Below are 23,764 nucleotides of genomic sequence, written 5' to 3' on the forward strand. Positions count from 1 at the left end.
ACTGGTTTCAAACACACGCACACTGAAATAGAAGCTATTTCTGGACTGCGCTGGAGTTCACAGGAATAATAAGTTTGGCTTTTTGTTTCTTAGTTCTGCCTGTCTTGAACATGTTTCACTGAATTCCATATTTGTTTAGTTTGTTTTGGCTTTCAAACTATAACAATCAAAGCAGCTCTGGAGAGAACACTGAATTTTAAAAAAGGCCAACGTGTCAGATTTGCTCAATTTTATGTATTCATTCAGCAAAACAAAACATTTTTGAAAGACCAATACAGAGTAATGCAAAACCACCCCGCAAGGAATCCTAACCATGAACAAAAGAAGGTGGCAAACCAAATACGTTTTGTGGTTGCACGTCTTGATATTTTCATCTCCAGACTGCTTCCACCTGGAGCCCTTTTGTCCTTCAGGTCTCTTCAGCAGTAGGATCATTTGAACCGTCTGATCATCCTAAATGGTTTAGTATCACATAACTTTGCACTGATCTCCGTTAGCAGCGGGCATGGAGACGGAGGGAGACCCGTCTCCCAGCAGTCCGTCCAGACTGAGGCCTTGGAAGGCTCCGAAGAAGGACTCGTCCTTCACTGGGGCCGGTTTCCTGGCCGCGCTGGTCTGCTGCAGGTGGAAGAGAAGCCGATGATGGTGAGATTTGATGCACCGACAAATTGAATGCATTTGTCACCTTTTGACCGGATTGTCCCCTTACCCTCGGGAGGCAGTGATGGCTCCTGAAGTGAGTCTTCCTAACGGTCCTCTCTGCGCTCTTCTTGGCCAGAATGGCTTGTTGGCGTTTCCTTTGGGACAAAAAAACAGCACAGAGCGATTAGGAACAGCTCACGGAGCTTATTCGTTTGAGGAACAGCCTTATCGCCATTAATCCACATCTGTCCCTGCCAAGAGTCGAACAACAAGACGCTAACTAGATGTCCTCCTAACGAGCTGTCACGCTCTCAAAGTATGGAGAACATTCTTAACAGTGACCTGCCTCTCTCTCTGCAGGTCGTCCTGGTACAGTCTGAGCCAGGAGTCGGGGACCTTCTGGTTGCTGGAGGGGAGGCTTCTCCTCCTGCTGACGCTCTTCCTGCGGGTGAAGCTGCTTCTGCGGACGGACTGGCTGCCCTTTGTCCCCCTCTTGGTGGACGTGCGCGTCCCCGACACACAGCTGGTGAACTGCTTCAGAGGGGCGCCCAGCGACATGATGGAGTTCATCTCCGGAGTTGCCTCGTGCGTCCCAGGCTTTGACACCTCAGAAGCTTAAACAAAGTCCGAAAGCCCTTGTTGTTCTCTGCTTCTAAAAACCAGGAAGGTGGTTTGTATCTGCAACAAAGAATAACAATTATGTCCTCGCGCTAGATTTTCCTTCATGTTCATGCCATCATTTAAATTTTTTCCAAATTTCAATGTAAAGAACATCCTCAAATACACTCTGTCTCTTACAAATCCGTGCAAATGAGCACGATCTACTGCTCCCGCCTGTAAGAAACAATGGGACTCACCTGCAAGGAGAACCCGCTGTAGACACAATCAGCCGATGGTGTGTATTCGCTGCGTTGCCTCCAGTACGTGTACATGTAGGCTGCGCTGTCACCACCTGGTCTTGTGGGGATTTGAGTCGCTGATCCTCAAATAAGATTAGCTGAGCACGTAAGAGTTTATCTCTTTGACAACGGTCCAGAAAACTTTAGATTTGACTGTTGACATCTTTCATTTTGTGTTAGTAAGCGCACAGATCTTAATTGAAAAGTCAAATTTCATTGGACATTATCAAAAGAGTTCAAACAACGACACTTTGGCAGGAAACACTGAAGTTCCAGCCCCCCCATGGAGTCAAAAAGGGCATTAATCTGACAGCTTTATAGTGTAGCATATCAAAATACATCCTATGGTATAATAAAGGCTGTGTGTTATGCAACTAAAATGTATTACACTTCTTTTTAAATAAGTCATTAAAAAGTTAACTTATTAAAGTTAACTTTTGGCCTATTCAATGTCACAATTGAATAGGCCAACCAATGTCATTCAATGTCTATGTATTGTGTCATGAAATACATTGCATTATATGTACTGACAAGTTATGGCATGTTTCCAAAAGTGATTAAGACTAGAAAGTCATTATTGTATCATACTAGGCGGTTAGGAATGTAATTAGCACATAAATATTGTTTCTCTGTAAGGTCACAGTGGGCAAGTATGCGATAAGGGTATAAAAGGCCTGTCATAGTTTTACATACAGAAAGGTGATCCTGTGACTGACGGGATGGGACGGGACAGGGGACGGGGGGGGGGGGAATGGGGCCATTTAGAGGAGTGAAGACGGCGCCAGTACTTTACCGGCAGATGGGAAAGCTTAGACGGCCTCGTTGCTGCGTTGGGTTTTTCCTCCGGTCCCGACACGGCGGCGGCTTAACTTAAGTTTTGGAAGCGCCGAGCGAGCGATTAGTTACCGCCAGTATTTTAACCAACGAGATGAAGTTTAAAGGTGACATACAATACCTGACCATGTGACCACCACGAGGACTCGCCATCAAAACCAAAGCTGTTTCAAATAAAATTCATATTTCAAGAGCCGTTGAAAAGAGAGAAAAAAAAGACATTTTGGCAACAGAATCAACAGGTGAGTAGATTAACCTAATCGTCTCCGGCCTCTGAGCTAGGACAACTTTTAAGAGAGTTCTGTCAACACAAGGGAGTTCAGCAAATATATTCATCTGTATTGACTTTATGAAGATCCATTTAAATGGTTTAGACGCTGTCCTCCCCTTCTATACATCAGCACTAGTCAGTGAGAGACGCTGTGTGAAGACACGCACAGCACCACAAGCCTTTGGTCAGGAGGACTGAACTTTAATTCTACACAATCGTACATATATACAGTTTTATACGCTTTCATTTTATACAAAAAAAAAAGAAGTAATGTACAGGTGGGGGCATTATGACCTTTTGTAAATCAAATAAGAACCAGCAACAGGAGTGAACAGTGTGTGTGTGTGTGTGTGTGTGTGTGTGTGTGTGAGAGAGAGACTCATTGGCTCGAGCCAGGACTTGTGCGCTTAACCTCATTGAGAGACCTCAGCTCGGACCAAATCACACACGGAGAAGGCAGTTTACTCTTTTGTGTTTAAAAGTATGCAATAATTTTCCCATGACTATTTACTGCGCGATTTAACGTCATCCACCCCTTCGTGTGCACGCACACACAAACAGGTTGCATTACATAAAAAACAGCTGTGAATAACATGCACAGAGGCCTGTGTGTGGGAGTGTCTGTTGCCATTAACAACTCATTGGCGATTAATTACAGATCCATCGACCCACAAACAGGGGCGCGGGTTTACGGGACGATCCGCTTAGACAAACGCAAACATGGAAAACAATCTGCAGAGCGAGATGTTCACTTAACAAAGACGTAAACCAAGACATTCGTCTCTGTTGGGAATACTTTTTCCAAGGAAATATGAAATTTAATTGGAAGTTAGTATGATAGAATATCGTGTCTCCGTGTTGAGGATAATGCGAGTGAGGACCTGCGCTGCAGCTGCAGCTCCATCTCCTTTTCACCCTTTCCTTAGACTTCACAATAGGAAGACATTTCTTCTCCAAAACTGGGCTTTTTGTAGAAATTGGTTTTGTAGTGTTTCTTTCCTTATTAATGTGAATGATTTCCTTTACATGCTGAGGAAAATATACGGACGGACGGAAGGGAAGAAGATAGTTCGGAAGTCAAAAGGAAGACAGGAGCTGCATAGAGGGCCACTTTGGGTACAAACAAACCTCCTCTGCTCAGGCTATGGCGGCTATAAAAGATTTATTCTTTCCATCTCTCTTCCAGTCTTTTATGGGTTATTTTCGTCTCTCTCGTGGCTGCAGAGGTGCACGGCAGAGGAGGAACAAGTTACGGTGTCCATGCTTTAATGACAAATAACAGAAAACTCCAGCAGCTCTGTTTAGGTTGACAGTTCACCTTCTCCATATATAAAAGTATTGATCTCCCCGGTCAGTCTTTTGAGGCTCTCGGGTCACCGGCTGATGTCACGATTGCCCTCCCAGTTTTTGCCGCTTGCCGCCTCGCCAATCGTCCCGTTGTCAAAGAAGGGGTGCTTGAGTGAGTCGGCGAGCACCAGCCTCTTGGAGGGCTCGTACTCCAGCATGCTTTCAATGAGGTCAAACAGCTGGTGGTGCTCCTCCGCCTCCGACAGCAGGTACCGCTGATGGCAGAAAGCAAGAAAAGCAGAGAATAATGCTGAGAAACTCATGAAGAGAACTGCACGAGAACAGAATATTTCGGCCATCTCTTACCCGCAAGGGTTTGCAGTTTTCTCTCACGTATTTCCCAGCAGAGGAGCTCTCGTCCCAGTCCAGACGGCCGCGATAGAAATACTTCTGCTTTCTGAGACAGTTCAGGGAGGACAGTGTTTTGTATGAATGTTTGTTCATGGGCACTTTTTGACTGATGAGTATGCAGAGTTTGTAGGTTCTCTCACCTCGTCTTACGAATCATCCTGGAGGGCACCGGTCCCAGGATTCTCTCCATCATGGCCAAATGCTCCCTGTTGTCATGAGTCTGAAAGAAATACAAGTTGCACAGCCGTGAATCAGCAGGAAGAGGAAGACACATAAAGACTGAGTGTGCGATAATCAGGGTTTAACTACTGCTGGTTCTGCTGTTACATTCAGTTTAAAAAAGGCACAGTCAGAGCTAACAAATACCAAAGTAGAAAAGCCCTAAAGCGGTCTCATCGGCAGCAGCAGGGTGCGAGTGTACCTGAAACAAGGTGAAGCCCAGGTAGTACTCAAACAGGATACAGCCGATGCTCCACACGTCACAGGGATGACTCCAGCCCAGCTCTGAGGGACGACCACATGCGCTGAATCAATGGCAGCAACTACATCTACAACACACCCACCTTGTGGATGCTCGACTCTGCCAAACAGTCATGTTGCTTTTTAAATCCACCCCTTTATCCTATTGAACATTACCATTAATACCAGCAAGCTTGTCACATTGAGTTTGTGTGTGTTTAAGTTCTCGTTTTAATAATAACTTTGCGCTACAAAAAGAAAAATCACAAAACGTGGTTTTATCTTCCCGATCTTGTTCTTTAGGCCCCGGGACTACAGGACGTCTCTAAGCTTGAGCCTCCGAATGTCACATATAGCTTGTTTGGCTATGAGTTTGTAAAAGGACGGACAGAGAGCCGGATACTAAACACCTCCGGTTGCCGCTGTCTTGGAGGGAAACTACTCCAGACGTGTCTGCTATTAAGCTGCTAAAGGCAATCCAGTTCACATGCATTTCCAATAAAAGAACAACCTAGAGGGCATTAGTGCACGGCTCGCCCCATTGTGTTCCTTACATCAACTGTCTTCAACACTAAACTTCAGTCTTTCCCAGAACATTGCCTAACAAAAGTAAACTAAATATTTTGATTACCTACTTTATGTGCACTTGTTTTCTCAGCCCATTGTGTCTTTACCCATTTTAGTTTCTCTCCTTTCCTGTTTCTTTGGGCAGAGCTTTGACCGCATTCGACAGATCCCTTAACTTGTTTACCTCGCTTATATTAAGATTACATTCACGCTAAAATGTAACCGTGGGGTTGTCGGGAGATGCACCGACTCAAAAACAAGTCAGAGTAGAAGAGTAGGAATGAGGAAAAGTCTGCTATCCCCATGGTTCATTTGAGCAGTGTGTGCTCTAGCGCTTGTTATTAGCGTGACCCCCATCAGCCCACCTTTACCATCACGCCTGCCCAATGTGGACGGAGTAGTTAGTTAGGTTTGCGGTTTTCTGTTTGAAAAAGAAAGCATCCCATGCTGGTATTTATGATGCGGGGCGGTTGTTAGCGCTGCTTGGCGAGTGCTGCCGCGCTCTGCTGGAGAAACACTGAGATGACATCTGTGATGACATCATGTCGGATTTAAGCAGCACTTTCTATTTTGGATTCTTTAACTTGCATACCTAATGTGAATGTATGATCGATGCTACTAAAAGGGGACATCAGCTTTGTCAAAGGATTTTCAGCAGAGAAAGACCAGACTATGCTTGTATCAACTTGTAGAACGCAACGCAAGAACTTGCAGGTAAACTTTAGGCGGAGCAAACAGACCTTTGACGACGGAAACAAACTGATTTGCCTGTTGAATTTCCACGACTACATCAGTTAGATTGAAATAATGATAAAGTCCATTATAAGAAGTAGTGCTTTAACCATTTCTTCATTGCCTTCCTCACCTAGAATGACCTCAGGGGCTCGGTAATGCCGCGTGGACACTATGGTGCTGTGGTGCTCTTGGTCAAAAGTAGCACTGCCAAAGTCCACCACGCGTACTGCCGTGCTCTTAACCGTCCGATCATCACGCTTCTGCCAGAAAGAACAGTGTTTCTAACATCAGTTGCATTTCGATTAACTTTCCAACAAAGCATTATGTAAATAGGATCTCTGAGGAGCGCCGTTTTATAGAAAGTCTTAGTCCAACTGTTTTTTAGAGGGTTGGTGGAGACCTTTAAGCAATATACTGTATATTAGCAATATTGCAATGTTCAGTAACATAGTAAAAGGGGTTTTGTATTGGCTCTTCCGTTTGGAACAGACTAGCCACTAAAGTCAATACACAAGAAAGGTTCCCCCCCATCTATTGCTTCTTACCTTCTCGACATTGAAGGACATTGTAAAGTCTGAGTTGACAAATAAGATGTTCTCGGGCTTTAGATCGGTGTGTGTCAGCTTACTGTCATGGAGATCTGAGGAGAAGAAAAATGGGGATCTCATCTATTTCATGTTATAATAGACATCTATACTGTTAACATTATATTGTAATGTTCATAGTAACACACGGTGTAGTTATTAAAAAAGTGAAAAACATTGGTAAAAGTAAAAATCCAATAATACGAGACTAGGGGATAGCTTCTAATGAATAGTAAGGAATTATTATAAGAAATACACTATAGCGATGCAATTTGTAAGAAACTCATGAAGACACCTCATTGGAGCAATCGTGTGTTTGTTGCAAAACTATACTTATCTCGGGAAAATTAAGATCCAAAAGTAGCTTTTTATAATCACATATGTTCAGGTTATTAAAGTCTCGGTCTACACTGAAAATCTCAAATTGTGTTTTTCATTTAATGTCTTCGCAAGATACAGTACATTTGGTATATTAATTGCATTGTTCATTCATTATTCCAGATCGTAAAGTTTACTTTGTACTAAAATCAAATGAAGGAGATTATAAATAAAAAAAGTTAACTTACACTTCACAGCGAGACAGATCTGGTAAGCCATGTGTCTGACCTGGCCAATAGAATAGGGCAGGTAGTTGTTCTCCTTTAGGAAGTCGAAGGTGCTGAGCGCGAGCAGCTCGAAGGAGATACACATGTGACCATGGTAGTCGAACCAGTCATACATCTGTACACAAAGGCTGCAAGAAAAACAAAACGCAGGAAGACTTACAGTGAGGTCGTGAATCACTTAAATTAGGCTAAATCAAATAATTTTCAATCAATGTGCGTACTGGAGAATTTAAGTTAATAACCAAGCTTGAATAATGAAAATGGTTTTGGTTCAGTCAGTGTTAAAAGAAAATGTATTTGCGGTGCAACAATACTCACAATTTGTTATCAGGGTCCTTCTCATTGATCTTCTCTAGGACATTTATCTCCAGGCGAGCTGCTTCCTTGTACTTCTCCACATTTTTGATAATTTTTAGAGCAACAGAGGCCCCTCCCCTGTGAAATAAAATATAGTATGAGGCAAATAAGGACATAAAATTAAAAAAACAGTCAGCGGGAAACTTACAGTGACATGATTTAATACAAAAACACTTAAACAAACCACTACAATAACGACGTTAACCGTCAACAATAGAAAAGAACACACACACTCACACCTTTTCAGATTCAACTGAAACATACCTGCGATGGTCTATGCACTCCATCACCCTCCCAAAGGTGCCTTCCCCCAAGGTGCTGACAATCTCATCTGCAACACAACATAGAGAGAAGGGGGAGAGAAGGAGGGCGGGGAAAGAAGAACAGAAGCATTAGACATGTAGACTTAAGCAGGAATGCAAAAGTCAAAAGGTGTAGACAGGCGAAATCAAATCTACCGCCGGTCACGTTTTCGAATGGCTGCCTATTTGATCTGGCAGGCTCGAGACAATGTGTACGGTAAATCTGGGACTATTATGTGCACATCACTAGGATACATGTGAAGAAAGGCATATATGTAAAGCGCTCCATTCCTTTGATGACCAATTTGCAGTCATCAAAAATAAGATGTTGCTGCTCCAAAGGACACAAGGTGTTGTGTAAAACAAGAAAAACGATTAGTATTCCTACTGAACATTGCATGATACTAAAAATGACAAACATGTTACATTCACTGTCTAAATGTGCACTGGTTAGATATTAAAAGTGATGTGCATGTTAGACGTCTACTAAAAAGAAGAAAAAAAGAAGGAAAAAAAATCGCTGAAACCGACACATTGGAAAATAGCGGTCTTATGTTACAGATATACAACTGTAACAGAATCTTAATCTGCAACGCAACAAGGACAATGTCTGCAAATGGGATTCTATGTTTAAGAAGGTCAAGTAACCTGTGAAACACAGAAAATGCTCCACAGCTTAAAATCCTAGAACCAAAAGGAGAAGGCATCTAGTCCCTCTCAAAATCTTCAACATTCTTGCAATCCACCCAGCCATTTCAGCTAGAGCGAAGAGCATTCTAGCGAGGCATCATCATCATCAGGCACTCCCATGTCATGTAAATGCTCTATGCTTTAAAACTCATATGGAGAATGGTTACGATAGAGTAGTGGCAGTGAGTACATCTCTCTTGCAGGACGTCCCCACTCCGACAGATCAGGTGCCCTTCCTCGTCGTCCCTCACACTCAGTGCCCGCGTCCGGCTGTCGCTCCGCTGTTTTCACACCCAAACCGCCAGCAGGTCATGACACAACCGGAGGGAACGGGGGGGTTTTCAGGGGCAGCCGCAGCAATGGCGTCAGGCCGCACAGGTAGACGAGGAGGGAAGAGAGCGGTGGTGTTGGTGGTAGTTGTGGTTGTAGGTGGGTTTGGTGGTCATGGGGCGATTCACGCATGACACCACGTGAAGGAAATATATAACGATAGGGATATAGTGCAAGGGAACAAGTCAAAGATTACATGTTGTCCTCTGCTCCTCTCCTCCCTTTATCTTAAACCACAGCTGCTTACAAACAGGGAAGCAACTGGCATATCCATTCATCAACGCAAAAAAACAAAAAAAACAGTAATATAACAAATGCAAACTTAGGAGGTTGACTTTTCAGAGCAAAAAAAAGAAGGAAAATAAAATGAGGGGACCATATGTAATCAATCAGGTACTATTTAGAAATAACCCCCAGCATTTATACTACATCCAATTCAAACCATTGCTCCCTTCAATTTAAATTACTTAAAACATGTGTGGGGTTAAATACAACCCACACAAAAAAATTCAACAAATAAAAGACATTTGAAATGTCAAAGTCTAACAAAAGTCTGCTTTCTATTTCAACCTGAAAGTTGTCGTGTTTGGTAGAACATTTTCACTTTTTCAGCCTATCTGCACTAAAGTTCACAAGTGGCAAACCAACTGTTACCACAGGCCTTCAGGCCTTTTTACAAAAGGGACAACATACACTGTTAAATCTTATTAAAAGGGTAGGTTGGGCCACTGACATGAATGAAGTGTGACCAGGCGTAACTAGGCTTTCAAAGAAAAGGTGAGGAAAGATGCGATGAGCATGTATCCGTAGAGCATCAAGAATTAGTGCTGGGTCATTAATGAACTACTGAAAACATATCTGTATAAAAATGAAAATGCTCTGCCAAAAAGAAATGCCAATTTTAGCAAAACCCACCTAAAAAAAAACCTAAAAAAAACTCGAAAAGGATGAAAACAAATCATAAAGATTTTACTACTTACCGATTCCAGGGGCTGTGTGGGAAGAAACGATTAGAAAAAGACAGAGACAGAAAGAGCAGATTGGAAGAGACAGAGATGGAAGGAAAGAGGATGAGGAGAGTCAAAACACAAGCGCAGGACTGGCTGTACTCACCGAGGAGGATGGGCTATAGGACCTGGTTCTACGCCGCCTTCGTTTGTGCTTACGCCTGCTGCCTTTCCGCCGGTACGACTCTTCCCGCTCGCGCTCCCTGACGCGCCCGCGTCTGTAGTCGTACATGTTCGGGGTGAAGTCGCGCGGATAGTAACTTTCAGCCGCTCCGCGTGGTTCCCTTTCTCTGTCGCGGTCTTGTTCTCGAGTCTGATCCAAGCGTCTGTATCCCTCGCAGTACCTTCGGTCAAACGGCCGGTGCTCGGTTGAGCGATTGTCATAGCTGCGGCTGAATAAATGGACGGAGAAAAGACATGTGCAGTTGGTACTTGGGGTAGACGACGAGAATATAAGACAGCTCAACCAAATGCCTCACCGTACAAAAAAAAACATACCTCCTTGAGCGTACAAAGCTTTCTTCCGGTCTGTGTGCCCGTGGCCTTCTGTCTCGATCCCTTTCGCTGCTGGAGGAGAAGGACGGTGATCTTCGGTGACGCTGTCTTCGCCCTCTGTCTCTGTAACGGTCTTGGTAGCTGCTTCGACTGTCTCTGTCCGAAGACGAGTACCGTCTTGTGTGAGGCATCTGGTGGAAACCAAAACGTACTTGAGAAAGTGCCCTTTCAAAGTTCATATAAGGCTTGGATTTAACAACCAAGTGGGATCATTGAAGAGCTTTTTTTTTTACAGACTGCTGTTTGCTGCCACACACTAAGTATGTAGTGGGGGTCAAGAAAATAAGCTAGAAAATAATAGTTATAGAATGAACCGATTAACCAGCACAAAAACTTATTTTTAGCACATGCATTCATTCGTATTTAAGTGTTAATGATAGTTTATTTGCCCTTGAATAGAAATCAAATGGCTCCATCAAATCAAGTCAAATGTGCTGATTGACGCCGTTTGCGTGGTAAAATAAATGTAGGTATATCTTTTAAACTAACGTTACACTCGACTACAGAAACACTGCGTGCAACACCTCAAAGATATGCAAGAACAAATGCAACAAACAAAAGCAGCAAGACGGAGAACTGCGAGGCCTCGGAGTCCGTGAGCAGCGACGGGGAACCAGCCGCGGACGCGTTTTACGAACCCTGTTGCACGGTCGCATTTAATTCACCCGTTTACAACGCGCCGCAGGTCCGCGAACATGAAGCGCTGCTTCATGCGGTAGTTCACGTCGGCAGTAACGTCACTCGCCTCCTTGTATCGTTAAGTCAAGGGTAACAAAGCCAACGTTATAACTAAAAGGAGGTTCCGGTTCTTAACGCGCTTCTACGAGCGTCGCTCGCAGCTCATTTTCCCACCTTGTATCGCCGAGACGATGCGTTATTGACATTGACGGTTTACGCCGTTAATGTCCGTAAACACCGGGGTCATACAGCACAGGGAATACACGTCTCTGGTTCCTAAACACCAACATACCAGCGGCCAAAATAGCGTTGAACCGCTGGGCAACTCACTGGCCGTTAGCATGCGCCGCTAACGCAAGCTAACGTAAATACTTCGACCGCCATCTTAGCTTAGTCGGCTAGCACAACAGACCCCCTCCGCTAGCCGTCGCACCAGCCGCGGGCTCGTGCTTCTGCTCACCCAGCGGCACAAAGCGGCTCACGGTCACATTTACCGTTTTAGCAGCGAGGCCCGTGCGTTTGTCCCACAGGAAATCCGTGATGGCGTTCCAGGGTTTATCTGTTAACTTCTCGCTAGCTCGGTGTCTAAAGCTCCGTTGCTAGCAGGGAGCCCGTGTGTGTGTGTGTGTGTGTTTTCTGCCTTGGCGGTGGAGCTGGTTCTGGTTCAGACCGCCGGTGACGCCTCCGCGCGCCGGAGAAACGTCAACCACCGCCACAGGACGGTTAACGTCGTTAGCGTGAAGCTGCGCGAGCCACCGCTCAGTCATATCATTAAGTCACATATTAATCAACATGGTGAGTTTGTCAAAGTTTGAGGGTACGAAATGTGACACATATAATTAGATGTATTTTGCCAGAATATTTAATGAACGTTACTGGTTTTCTGTTGTGTAATTTAGTCAGAATCTGATTTCTCATTAATTCATCAAATTCATTTTATTTTGTATACCACAAAATCGCAAATACAAATTCGCCTCAGGGTGCTGTGCAGTCTGTGCACATGCGACGAAACCCTCACATCTGCACAGGAAAGACTTCAATGGGGAGAAATAAGTCGTTAATGTTGGTTTATGATGACAGCAATAATGCGATTAATGTTTAGAATAATAGTGATAGCAGCAGCACACATTGGGTATAAATGTTTTAGTTCTTAGTTCATAGTGTGAGATGCATGTAATGGTAAAATATGTTAGAACACTGTCTTTTGCTAAAGCCGTGTGTCAAGTGTCTGTATTTGACCCCGACGTGCAAAGAGCAGCATGATACAAAATGTTAGTTTGCAGCTGTGTCCTGAGAAGGGAGGGCGGTCAACACCATCTCATAGACGCTTCAATCAAAAGGGACTTCTGTTCATGGCCTTGGTTCATATCTCATTTGGTATGAAAGTTTTCATATCTGCGTTTCTTCCTTTTCGGTCTATTAATTATAATTCGTACCTGCCACTGAGGATGACCTTGTTGTGTGTGTATAAATGCTGTAAAACCTGCTCGTGTATTCGACCGCCTGCTTGCAGGCAATAATTAGACTCTTTTGGTACAGCTTGGACCAGATATATCTAAGGAGAATTGCTCATGTAATCTTTTTCTCTTCTAAATAAATGTTAACTTTATTTACTTTAATTGATTAACGTGTCGCGATCCTTCTCATCAACCAACTCGGGGGGATCGGAGATCCCGACAATAGATAACAAACTCGTTGAAAATTAGAGAATTTGCTTTTATTTAAGAACACAATAACAGCAACACAAATAAAAGTATAAAAGAACAAGGCATTTTGGGGACTGCTCACATTTGACCATTACCATTTAATAATACTAGCCTCTCTGGAATAAAGAAAACCATACTGGCTAACAGGAGACCAACAATATAACTACTTATGGTGTAATGACAATGCTCTCAACCAGGACCGACCAGAGGACACTTTGGGCCTAAAAAGCCCTCAGAACACTTCAGTATAAACTTTGAGAGCAACTTTCATGACTTTGAAATATACAATACATGGAACTGCAGAAGGGGTGAAAGGAACTGTAGGAGTAACCTGAATAAAGATGTTATGTTACGATCCTATTTACCATCAACTTGGAGATTTTTTCTTGGCCCAATCACACCCGGGGGCTTCTTCAAGTTAATTATGTGTTCCAAGCGCGGGGAACCTCTGTAGAGCCACACCGTATGCTGATTTGTCTGAGATTGACAACACACACACACACACACACACACACACACACACACACACACACACACACACACACACACACACACACACACACACACACACACACACACACACACACACACACACACACACAATTATGTCTCTCGCAGTCTTAATAAATGTAGCAGGACAAAATACACCAAGAATACAGTTGAGCAAAGGATCAAGGAACAATGTTCTTGAATACTAACCAAAAAAACAACTTCCATCAAGCTGCAGTCGACGGTCTGCACCTCACACCTCTGCAGGACTCCATCGAGTTCTGCATTAACTTTGTGGCCAACAATGTATTGGGTCTTGGGTGGGTACGGCCAGACGTCAATATACCCTTTGATGAAATTCTTGTGAGCGCCCTCTGGAATATCGTCCAAAGGGTCCTTCACTGTCACAAGGAAGAGTAAAAAAAAAAAAAGTTTCAAAATATAGATTTTTCCATTCAGGGTCACCCGTCTAAAATGTCTGTAGTTTATCATTTCTATCATGTTGATCAGAGCACCTTGTGTACGCAATATCACAGTCAGTTTATGTGGATGAAAACACCAACACTTACATGGTCGGTACACCAGGCGAAGTGACGGTAAGGCAACATACGCCGGCCTCTCATCATCCATAAAGACCAGGAACCTGGAAATTGAAAATAACTTTTTTTACTATTTCTTTTTACACCAATTTTCATACACATTTTAAACCGACTTAAGACTTAAGCGGTTATCCAAAGAACACACAAACCTCAGTTTGTTTCTCTTGTCGGGGAGCTCTGCCATGACACCGGGGCAGAAGTTCTGCTGGTCTCGTGGAAACCTGACCACCACACGAGTACCGACTAACAGCTGATCCAACTGTGGCGGGCAGTCAAGGGCGATGTGGTGAGCAGAGACGAGGCTCTTTCCCTTTGGCTCAAAATGTACTTTGTATTTCAACCTACCATCTTCTGCCAGAAAGAAGAAAGGAAACACACAGTGATTATAGCTTTGCCGTTGTGTGACAATGTTGCAGTTTACACTCATGTCATTGGACATTGGAGAGGCAACCATTATTAGCACATGACTTCTTTGAGTTGTGGCCGAGAACGTAGTCGTGAAGTTACACTGATGTTTTACCATTGTTGTAAAAACTGCAATAATGTTCAATGGTGAGTACTGGTGTGTTGTATGACAGATTGCAATTCCTGTTTGTCTGTAAATATTATTTGGTTAGCAGGTACTGAATGTGTCAAAGACACATTTCCTTTGGTACCATATGTTTTTTATATGTACCAGTTTTTAGTAGGGGTGTAACGATTCATTCACTGAATCGATTAATCGATTTATATTCCTGCAATCCAACTGAATCGATCTGTGCTCCACAAATCGGCATTCCGGACGACATATATCGATTACAAATCGATTAAAATAGTACATAATCGATTGTATCGATACTTGGAAACTGCACATTGGATTTAAGTACAAAAACGCCATGGATGTGTGTGTTTGTTTTTTAGCACTTTAGACACGTTAAACGTTACTCGATTCAGTCTGCCTGTCTGTGACGTCATCAGTACGCAGCGGCAGCCGCGCGAAACTCTGAACAACAACAAAACACAGCGTGGAGGAGACGACTGCAACGAGACATTTACAAACCAACTTATCGATCCAGCGCGTGGAAACATTTGGGCTTTTAGCAAACACAGAGGTGTTCTAAATAAGTCGGTCGCTGTTTGTAGAATATGTAGAAGCCAAATAAAAAAACACGGAAACACGGCGAATCTTTCCGGCCATCTACTAAGGCGCCGTGGGATTAAACAACGCCGACAGTCAGGACCTCTAGCAGCGTCACCGCTGCAGCAGCAGCAGCAGGTAACTGCAGCTCTGCAGACACCCCAGGCCTCACCAGCACCAAACTCAACATCACAGCAACAATTGTCAAGTTTATCTGTAAGGACATGCGACCCTACAATGAGGTTGAAAATCCGGGGTTCTGTGAATTGATCCAAACATTGTGTAATGTTTACATTGAAAATGGCACTTGATTCAAATAAAAAGGTTAATACATTTGACATTAATTGTTGTTTGCTTGTTTATAATATCCATAATTAATTTAAACCTGATTTCCTTACAAGAAACACCAGGGATCCCAGAAACTTGCCTGCAATGTCCAGTAAAGTTACTGAATCGATTTCAAGTCACTGAATCAAATCGAATTGTTCTGAATTAATCCAGATCGTCCATGAATCAAATCGGCAACCATGAATCGCAATTCGAATCGAATCGTTGTTAAAATGAATCGTTACACCCCTAGTTTTTATACATGTTTACTATAGATGCATTTTATCTCACAAAGAAATTCTTGAAGCTGGTTTTCTGGAGAGTTTGAGTTAGTTAACTACACTTAACAGATGCACGTTTGTTCTGTGATATTCTTTTCTTACCTTTTGTTACTATCTCCAGGATTTTTCCCAGTTGCCAGCACATGGCGCTCCGTCTGGCCAGAACACTCGTGTTGACCGTGAGCTCCCCTTGTAGCACTCCGGGAGCAGGATTGGTAGCTCTGGGTGAGGTTTGGCACGGAGGAGTTCTTATGTCCACTTGGCTTACTCCTGTCATTGAAAAAGAAACACGATACGTTCATATTAACATAAACAACATAAACTAAATACATTCACAAGTATCTGTACACTAGTTTTAAAACAAATGTTTTCATTTCATTCTCAAATATTCATCCACAAAAAGGTGCAATATGAAAGCATTCAGGTCTAATTATTATTGAATTAGAATTTTTGCCAAAAAATGTTCTTTGTGTGGTAGGGGTGTTAGTTTTTGTCTTTGTGACCATTACCGTTAGTGGTCCCTGGTGGTGTTGATGTTGCGGTTGACGCTGCTTTTCTCTTCCTTTTGCGATTGGCATTGCGGTTTATACTGGTTTGGGGTGGTGACGTTGTTGTTACGTTGACTTTGGCCTCAGTATTAGTGCTAGCTTTGGGTGACGCATGACTTGTGGAAAGCTTTTTATTTGTTCTATTCATTTTTTTCCTCTTGTTCGGCATAGACTTATCGTTTGGGACAACGAAATCTGAATCACTTGAAAGACCTCGATGTTTCCAGAGCGTATCAGAAACGTCTAAGGATTTTACTGCAATGTCATGATCCTCAGGTATCCAGCGAGAAAAAGATCTGATCGTATGTGTAGGAAGCCTGGTCAGGACCACAATCGGTTCGCTCTCAAGAATTTTTCTGCCCTCATCGCTATGGAGATTCTCACGGTTATGTAGCTTTGGTAACAGAGAAGCCAGGCCACTCGGAGATCCTGACGCAGTATTTCCTACAACGGAAAAAATAAAACGTCAAAGCAATTAGCAATTGACAGCGATACAAAGACTACTTTTTTACCTTACCTGTTATATCATCATCATCATCAGCGTCAGAATCAGTGTCTTTGTATTCCCACCCCAGCAAAGAGTATAGTTTCTTCACCGTCGCCTCACATGCTGCCACGGACCTGAAAGACATCAACAACAAAGACAAAGAAGAATGAAAGCTGTAATCCAATAAACAGAATGGACCGGCACACTCTTCCCTTTTAAATCATCAAAAAACATTTTACTAAAAAGCTGTTCCTCTCCTTTTATACGTGCATTTGATTACTTTGTTAGGCCTAGCTAGAATGGATAGATGAAACAGGTTATAATGCAACAGACTTCAAGAACATTACTAAACATGTTAAGAACATTGTTTATTTCTTCTTCAGAACAGCCACATTGGCTTCATTTACATTCCGGGAAGCGGTGGTTTCCTCTGTTTATCATCCCCACTTTGTCCCTCAGTAATACATTCCTCTCAGTTTTCTACGACAGAGGGTCCAAACGCAACCCGTGCCAGCGGCCACCCACGGACCCCCGCTGGAGCGACTCCATCGGAACCGGAGCATGCGTACCGTGGTCAGTACGTCGACCACGGGGGCCCCACCTCGGCCCCCGACAGGTGAGGGGAAATCTGTCAGAGGAGAAAAAAGGGTCCAACAGCCCCCCCCCCCCCCCCCCCCCCCCACACACCAGACATCCGTGTGCACTGAAAGGGACTTTATCTTTAATTCTCTCCAAAACTGTACAGTAAAGGTTTATGAAAATGGGCAGAGAGGAAATAATGAACACTAGCTTTTGGGCTGTACAAGCCCCCCGGGCCGTAAGAGGTGCATTTCATTTTGATTTGATCAAACGTGGTCCACGACCACGGTATCAAAAACGAGAGCGAGAACGAGCCGCGTTTCACCGGTGTGACCAAACGGGACCAAACGGCGGGCCTGATGCAAGAAGCGACATCACAGACAGATATGACACTCACTGGTGGAGCCTCGCGAGGCGGGAAGCCCGTTTCACCCTCCTTTCCAGCAGAGATTGCAGCTGGTTGCATTTCTCCTGCACACCTGTGGATATCAGCGGGTTCTCCATTACCATCCCTCTGATCCACGTTCTAAGCTCCTCTGTGCTCATCTCCATCTCGTCCTCCTCCATGATCACTGCAACACATCAACACGCTGCTCATGCTTCTGGACAAAGTTTGGCGCATGGTCACCAAGAGGTGGTCAGTTTGGCCGCAGCCTACAGGGGGGGGGGCATTGATAAACCGGTTATATATTCTATAACACGCTCAAGTTAACCAGGGCGTTTAAAGCATTAAATATATAATCGACATCTGCTTGAAAAAATTACTTCACACAAAAATGAGATTTTCGGTTTGGTAAGTAATTAAGTCACTTGACTCACGTTTACCGGTGGCTGCTTAACTCGTTACCCGATGGGCGATATTGTTTTTTTTCTTGAAAAAGTGACTCTTTTAGTTTACTAAATCTTACCATGTGTTTCGCTGGCACCGCGTCTGGTGAAGAAGCGTCTTCCTCGTCACATGCTGTGACGCCATCCTGTGAACTCGCTGCTGCCCCACGTGTCCGTGCAGAGGAACTACACCTCTTCAGACTGTGGCGTGTTTGTCTCAGCTCATTCAAAGCTCTCATCAAATGTGATTATTTTAAGAATAGATAATACAATATAAGTGAATGTTTATACACAATATGAATTAAGTAACCTTTTTTTACTACAGCGTGTTCCTGATATAGATTGTGTCAGCTTTAAACAAACAAGCCAGACATGCAGAATTGTCAAAGTTTATTTCCGTCCTCAGAATGGGTCCTAAAACTAATCAACGTGATACTTTCAAAAGATTGACGCTGTAAAAGGTCTAAACCAGCGGTTCCCAAACTCAAGAATGCTGCGGCCCAATTTGAAATCTGAAAATCTTTGGCGGCCCACCCAAACCATTAATCACAACTCTGATCAAAACATAAACTAGGGATGATTAAATGACCTTAAGAATTTAACCAATTAAAAATGTACTAACCGACAATGTATGTTTTGTATACCATTTTCTTCATAAATCATAAATATATCCATTTTTATATTAATTTCAAACTTTTTAAAATTGAAAATTAAAAACATTTTATTTATTTATTGTAAATGACCTCTCACGGCCCATCTGAAGTACCTTCCCACTGGTGGGCCGCGGCCCACTTTGGGAATCGTTGGTCTAAACGTTTCATTCGCTTGGCTTCACGGTGGTGGAACAAGCTCTCCGACTCCATCACAAGGTGCTGTGAATACATCTGCTCACAGCACCTTCACACATACAATATTTTAAAAAGTGCCTTATGTTTGATGATGTTGATGTTGGCACATTCAAATAAAATTGTACAATTGAAGAATATTATGTAAAGCTTTCCAAGTCAAGATCTACGAAACATACACCACTACAATTATTTAATTGATGAAAAGCATTTTTTTACAATGTCATCCGGTCACTATGTTAAAAATTTAACTAAACAATCGAATAGCTCAAATTCTTGTCTGCAACATGCAAAGTTGCTCGTTTGAACTTAAGGTGCAGTTTGTAGGATCAGGCTGCATCTTGATTGCAACCAGTAAAAACAGTAGACTGGACTGGGTTTTAATGGTGTACAACTAGCCAGCCTGTAGCTATAGCTTGACACAATTACAAAATATTACAAAACAAACAAAGCATTTAAACAAATGTCATCTTTGACTCATGTTTGCTCACCTTACAATTTCTCTCTTTTTTTGAGCTGAAAATGTTCGGGTTAATGTTTCCTTCTGTCTTTAAGTCTGTTGTTCATACTGTTTTCTATATTACAAAGTGATTACCATTGTTATTATTTCGGTCGGTGGGCTTTCAGTGAGAATCACCTTGCTCTTCCACTCCTTCAATTCCCAAAAATCTAGCCATGTGTTCAAGTCGCATCGAGCCTCGATGGATCCACTCCTTATGTTGATTGTCCTGAGAGGGACAACAACAACTACATTTTAACACACAAATACAAAAAAAATATATCAACAGTTTAAATCACTGCAGTGGTGTGTGACACGGACCTGAAAAAGAAGCTGCATCAAGCTGCAATCGACCACTTGCACCTCACACCTCTGCTTTGCTCCGTTTAGTTCGACATTAAGGCTCTGCCCGGCCTTGTAATGGGTTAAAAGCGGGGACGGCCAGTCCTTCAGGTATCGGGTCATAAAAGACCTGTGAGGACTGTTCGGAATGTCGTCCAAAACATTGGCCACTGTCAAAAAAAAAAAAAAGGAAAGGGTGTGACACTCCTGGACTGTGAACTCCTTTCCCACAGTCCAAAAAATAAACGCTAACACACAATACAATCTGCAGTAATTCTGGGACAAATGACTCTGCCGTAGTGTTGGGGAAAAACTGCAAATAATGTCATGATGTCAATAAGTTAAAAAACATTAAATAACGGTTTTGATGATTTTAGTCACGGGAGCCTTTTGGTCCTGGCAAAGCTCAAGGAGTTTGTTGCCAGTTTTTGTAACTCCATACATGAACGTAGCAATTCATTAACTCCAACAATGATTTTATCATGTGTTAACATGAAACTTTTGTATTTATTATTTGGGGATTGGGAGGGCTTCAACACTGCTGCACACATTAACCAAGAACACGGAGAAAGATTTAGAACATTTGCTCATTTTGTTGGGAAAAGGGTACTATTGAAATGTATTAAAGAAACCATCTACTATCTTGCAGGCTACACAACACCCCGTTTAGTAAACCAAGCATTTTATAGGCTTCAACTTAAAGTATAGTTTTGGCATTTAAATGTTTTGGTGCCATGTAGTAGGCATGTCCTGTAGTTCTTTGAAAGCCCCAATCTTGTTTTCCTTTTGCTCCTCTCCTTTCTTTAAAGCCCCGGCAAAATTAGCAGCAGTGTTAATTTAAAGTGCTATTAGATTCCGCCAGACACGTTGGTTTATAGGGATTTGTTGGTAAATCGCAAACATCGGGAACAAAAACTTACATTACACTACAAAAATAAACTATACAAGGGTACTTTAAAAGCACTATCTGTCATTATATAAATAGAAATAGAAAAGTGAACAAACCAACAAAACAGGGAAATGTAAATCAGTTCTAGATTATGTCAGCAGTAGAGATAAATCAAGGCCCTATACAGGATATGACAATTTACAGCAACAGTTGTATTTGGTGTGATAAAAAAAGAAGTGTGAAAGAAGAAGACAACTTACGTGGTCTCCACACCAGGTGAAGTGAAGGTAAACCAACATAGAGCGGCATGTGACAATCCAAAAAAACCATGAACCTAGAAAATCAAAGTATGTTTTTTATCAAATCTTATTTAAGGCATTTGGATTTTCTGTAGGGAGGTATTTGTTTCTTTTAATCGCCTAAACTAATTAAAACACACACCGTAAGCGGTTCCTTCTGCTGGGGAGCTCTGCCAAAACACCAGGCCGGAACCGGAACATGTTGTCTTGACACTTGACCACCACACGAGCACCAACATACAGCTGCTCCAGCTTCGGTGTGGTGTCCAAGGCAACGTGGTGGCCAGACACCAGGCTCTTGCCCTTTTCATCAAAACCTACTTTGTACTTCAACCGTCCATCTTCTGCAAATAACAACACGCCAACTAGTCAATTCTTCTAACTTTAATTCATCAAAATTCTGTCGAACACTAGTTAGTTCACATCAAACTCTTCTCAAAAGGTTCTTTGTACCAAGTTGAACCATCAGTAAGTATATATAACAATATGTAAATAAATGTCTGGTGTTAGAGACATACTGAATGCAAGGCACCGTTTACGCCCAAAAGAAACATATTCTTGTGGTGGAAATTTACAATTTTCCCCCAACAATTCTTACCTCTTGTTACTATAGCCAATATTTTTCCACGTTGCCATCTCATGGATCTCTTCCTGGCCAGGACCACCATGTCCACTTTGAGCTCTTCTTCCGGCAAGTTTGGCCGGATCTTTGTGGTTTCACTGGAGCAATGTGCAGAGACTGATAATATTACAGGAGCAGTCTGTGACACTGTGGAACAACAATAAATATTAAAACTTATCAGGTTGCGCGATTGTAACATTTTACAAGTTAATGGGTATTTTCATGGGTATTTTCCGGTAAACAAATGTGGGGGGTAATTAATAAATTATGGTGGGGACAACGTTCAGATCATGGCGTTACCATTAGTGATGTTGGTGTTGTTGTTGTTTTTGTTTGTCCTGCTCGTGTGTGGCGCAGCAACGTGTTTTCCCGTTTTCTTTTTATGGTGTGAAAGTGAGAACTCAGAACCACTAGAATCATCTTCTGGCTCCCACTGCATATCAGAGTCAGAGCTGCTGAGGGACTCGTCTTCACTGTAGAACTGCTGCGGCGTTGGTGGTCGCAGAGCGCTGATCTTATATTCTGGGAGTCGGGTCAGAACCACCACAGCTCTTTTTACTCCATTGAGCAAGTCAGGACTGTCTTTCAATTGTGATTCCTTGATGGGAGTTTCATTTGTAGAGGGAATGGACTTGCATGGGAATTCTGACATATTTTCTGCAAAAAAAAAATCATTGGTGACATTGTGGCTTTCAAAAGTACAATAAAGACCATGAGCAGACAATTGATTAAGATGTGTTTAGGTTTATGCTTCTCACATATGACAATTCTGGGCTTTTTTGCATCTTAATTTGACATATTATTTGTATGCTAAACACATAGCGTCAATACAATTTTGAAAAAGCGTAACTGATGTTGTGTCCTTCACACCACAGTGACAATAAGCGAATTGTGTGTCGTAGTAATAAAGGGCGCTGTAAAGTTTGGCAGTTAACTGAACCTAGCAATTGGGCTAACAACGATAGCATGCACTGCTAGCAAGCAATACACATACCGTAACAACGGGGTTCGGTTGACAGTTAAGTCGATGTCTTCAAAAATGATTCCAAAATTAAGCTGATACTGCTAATAAATTGGATTTCACAAAATTAGCATAAAGACGCCAGCTTCTTTTTTGGTCTTCTGTTGTTATAACGAAGCTCTTCTTCTTCGTCTTCTTTGGGTATTTGCTGCGATTGCAGCTGCAGCTTCTTCTTCTTCTGGTTTATTCCGGTAGGCAAACGGCAACATGGCGCAATACCTCCACCAGCTGGTATTGCTGGAGGACGACTGAGCGTTACGCTCCAAAACTTGTCTTCGTGATCGTTAGTGGACAATAAAAAATAATGTCTCACACACCCCGAAGTTACATGACACGCAAACAGTTTATTGTACAGTTTACACATGTACTCTCTGTCGTTGTTGTTTTGCAAGACATCAAATACAGATCAATACCCTCCCAGATAAAGCATTTGTAAGATTTGCAGGATAGATGCACAGATTGTTGTCCACTTGCTACTGAAGAGGATGGTTCAAGGTCTCTTCAGAGAAGCATATTCAGTAGTCACTGCTGTTTTGACAGGCTTTTGATGTTTTATATATTAGATTAACGAGTGGTCGCAGACGTGTACATTTTGTGACAATTTATTTTGCTGGCCTATGTATAATGCAGGTTACCCCTTAAAAAAATAAAAACAAATGCAGTAAAAACAAATGTGATTAAGACCCCATTTCTTTGACTTTGTGGCTGGTTCAGGCCTCTTGAAGACTTGGTAGGTCAATCAAGTAATCCACCAAAGCGTTTTTTTGGAAGGTATTTAAGACACTCACGCGCAACCTGACACACGTCTTGAGTGGAGCCTAACGAGGACTCCTATCTGTCCACAAGCGGCCTCTCCCCTGTATGTGATGTTGGCTTCAAGGCCATTCAAAACTGCATGGTGTCAAAAAGATGAATTTATATAGCAGTGAGACTGAGTCCTGCAGAGTCACTGACCAGTACCCCTCCCCTCTTCTCTCTCAGGTGATCTGCTCCTCCTGGTAGGTCGAGGTGGAGAAGGAGCCGTAAGGATCCGCCACGGTCTGCGCGCAGCGCACCACCGTCACCAGCAGAAA

General features: G+C 42.8%; 4 protein-coding genes across 9 annotated transcripts; all 4 read right to left on the reverse strand.

The window, feature by feature from the left end:
* Nucleotides 1-214: 214 nt before the first annotated feature.
* LOC120826402 (uncharacterized) lies at nucleotides 215-2,397 on the reverse strand. 2 transcript variants are annotated; one of them, XM_040188650.2, is made up of 4 exons: nucleotides 1,500-2,397; nucleotides 989-1,320; nucleotides 710-797; nucleotides 215-618 (listed from the first exon to the last, which is right to left on the reverse strand). In XM_040188650.2, exons 2-4 carry the CDS (start codon nucleotides 1,210-1,212, stop codon nucleotides 469-471), a joined length of 462 nt encoding a protein of 153 aa, XP_040044584.1. In that variant the 5' UTR covers nucleotides 1,213-1,320; nucleotides 1,500-2,397; the 3' UTR covers nucleotides 215-468. The 2 variants fall into 2 exon arrangements, with proteins under 2 accessions (XP_040044584.1, XP_040044585.1); XM_040188651.2 differs by having other exon boundaries at nucleotides 215-615; nucleotides 1,500-1,619.
* Nucleotides 2,398-2,826: 429 nt separating this feature from the next.
* Nucleotides 2,827-12,347, reverse strand: clk2a (CDC-like kinase 2a). Of its 3 annotated transcripts, XM_040188645.2 has the most exons (13): nucleotides 11,708-12,347; nucleotides 10,479-10,666; nucleotides 10,087-10,372; nucleotides 8,834-8,924; nucleotides 7,916-7,982; nucleotides 7,613-7,729; nucleotides 7,256-7,422; nucleotides 6,651-6,745; nucleotides 6,236-6,365; nucleotides 4,766-4,848; nucleotides 4,485-4,564; nucleotides 4,300-4,390; nucleotides 2,827-4,208 (listed from the first exon to the last, which is right to left on the reverse strand). In XM_040188645.2, the coding sequence occupies exons 2-13, from the start codon at nucleotides 10,664-10,666 to the stop codon at nucleotides 4,020-4,022; spliced, it is 1,584 nt and encodes a 527-aa protein (XP_040044579.1). In that variant the 5' UTR covers nucleotides 11,708-12,347; the 3' UTR covers nucleotides 2,827-4,019. The 3 variants fall into 3 exon arrangements, with proteins under 3 accessions (XP_040044579.1, XP_077937507.1, XP_077937508.1); XM_078081381.1 differs by lacking the exon at nucleotides 8,834-8,924 and having other exon boundaries at nucleotides 11,708-11,952; XM_078081382.1 differs by lacking the exons at nucleotides 8,834-8,924; nucleotides 11,708-12,347 and having other exon boundaries at nucleotides 10,479-10,667.
* Nucleotides 12,348-12,906: 559 nt separating this feature from the next.
* On the reverse strand, nucleotides 12,907-18,381 carry LOC120826404 (uncharacterized). Of its 3 annotated transcripts, none has more exons than XM_040188655.2 (9): nucleotides 18,255-18,381; nucleotides 17,744-17,918; nucleotides 16,798-16,901; nucleotides 16,242-16,724; nucleotides 15,835-16,002; nucleotides 14,157-14,358; nucleotides 13,978-14,051; nucleotides 13,619-13,809; nucleotides 12,907-13,396 (listed from the first exon to the last, which is right to left on the reverse strand). In XM_040188655.2, exons 2-9 carry the CDS (start codon nucleotides 17,911-17,913, stop codon nucleotides 13,277-13,279), a joined length of 1,512 nt encoding a protein of 503 aa, XP_040044589.2. In that variant the 5' UTR covers nucleotides 17,914-17,918; nucleotides 18,255-18,381; the 3' UTR covers nucleotides 12,907-13,276. The 3 variants fall into 3 exon arrangements, with proteins under 3 accessions (XP_040044589.2, XP_040044588.2, XP_040044590.2); XM_040188654.2 differs by having other exon boundaries at nucleotides 18,166-18,381; XM_040188656.2 differs by lacking the exon at nucleotides 17,744-17,918 and having other exon boundaries at nucleotides 18,255-18,361.
* Nucleotides 18,382-18,547: 166 nt separating this feature from the next.
* LOC120826406 (histone-lysine N-methyltransferase SETDB1-B) lies at nucleotides 18,548-22,915 on the reverse strand. The gene is made up of 7 exons (XM_040188660.2): nucleotides 22,665-22,915; nucleotides 21,971-22,327; nucleotides 21,647-21,817; nucleotides 21,191-21,392; nucleotides 21,010-21,083; nucleotides 19,840-20,030; nucleotides 18,548-19,747 (listed from the first exon to the last, which is right to left on the reverse strand). Exons 2-7 carry the CDS (start codon nucleotides 22,320-22,322, stop codon nucleotides 19,643-19,645), a joined length of 1,095 nt encoding a protein of 364 aa, XP_040044594.2. The 5' UTR covers nucleotides 22,323-22,327; nucleotides 22,665-22,915; the 3' UTR covers nucleotides 18,548-19,642.
* Nucleotides 22,916-23,764: the final 849 nt, after the last annotated feature.

This window comes from Gasterosteus aculeatus, chromosome 10 (assembly GCF_964276395.1).
Source record: "Gasterosteus aculeatus chromosome 10, fGasAcu3.hap1.1, whole genome shotgun sequence".
Classification (NCBI taxonomy): domain Eukaryota; kingdom Metazoa; phylum Chordata; class Actinopteri; order Perciformes; family Gasterosteidae; genus Gasterosteus; species Gasterosteus aculeatus.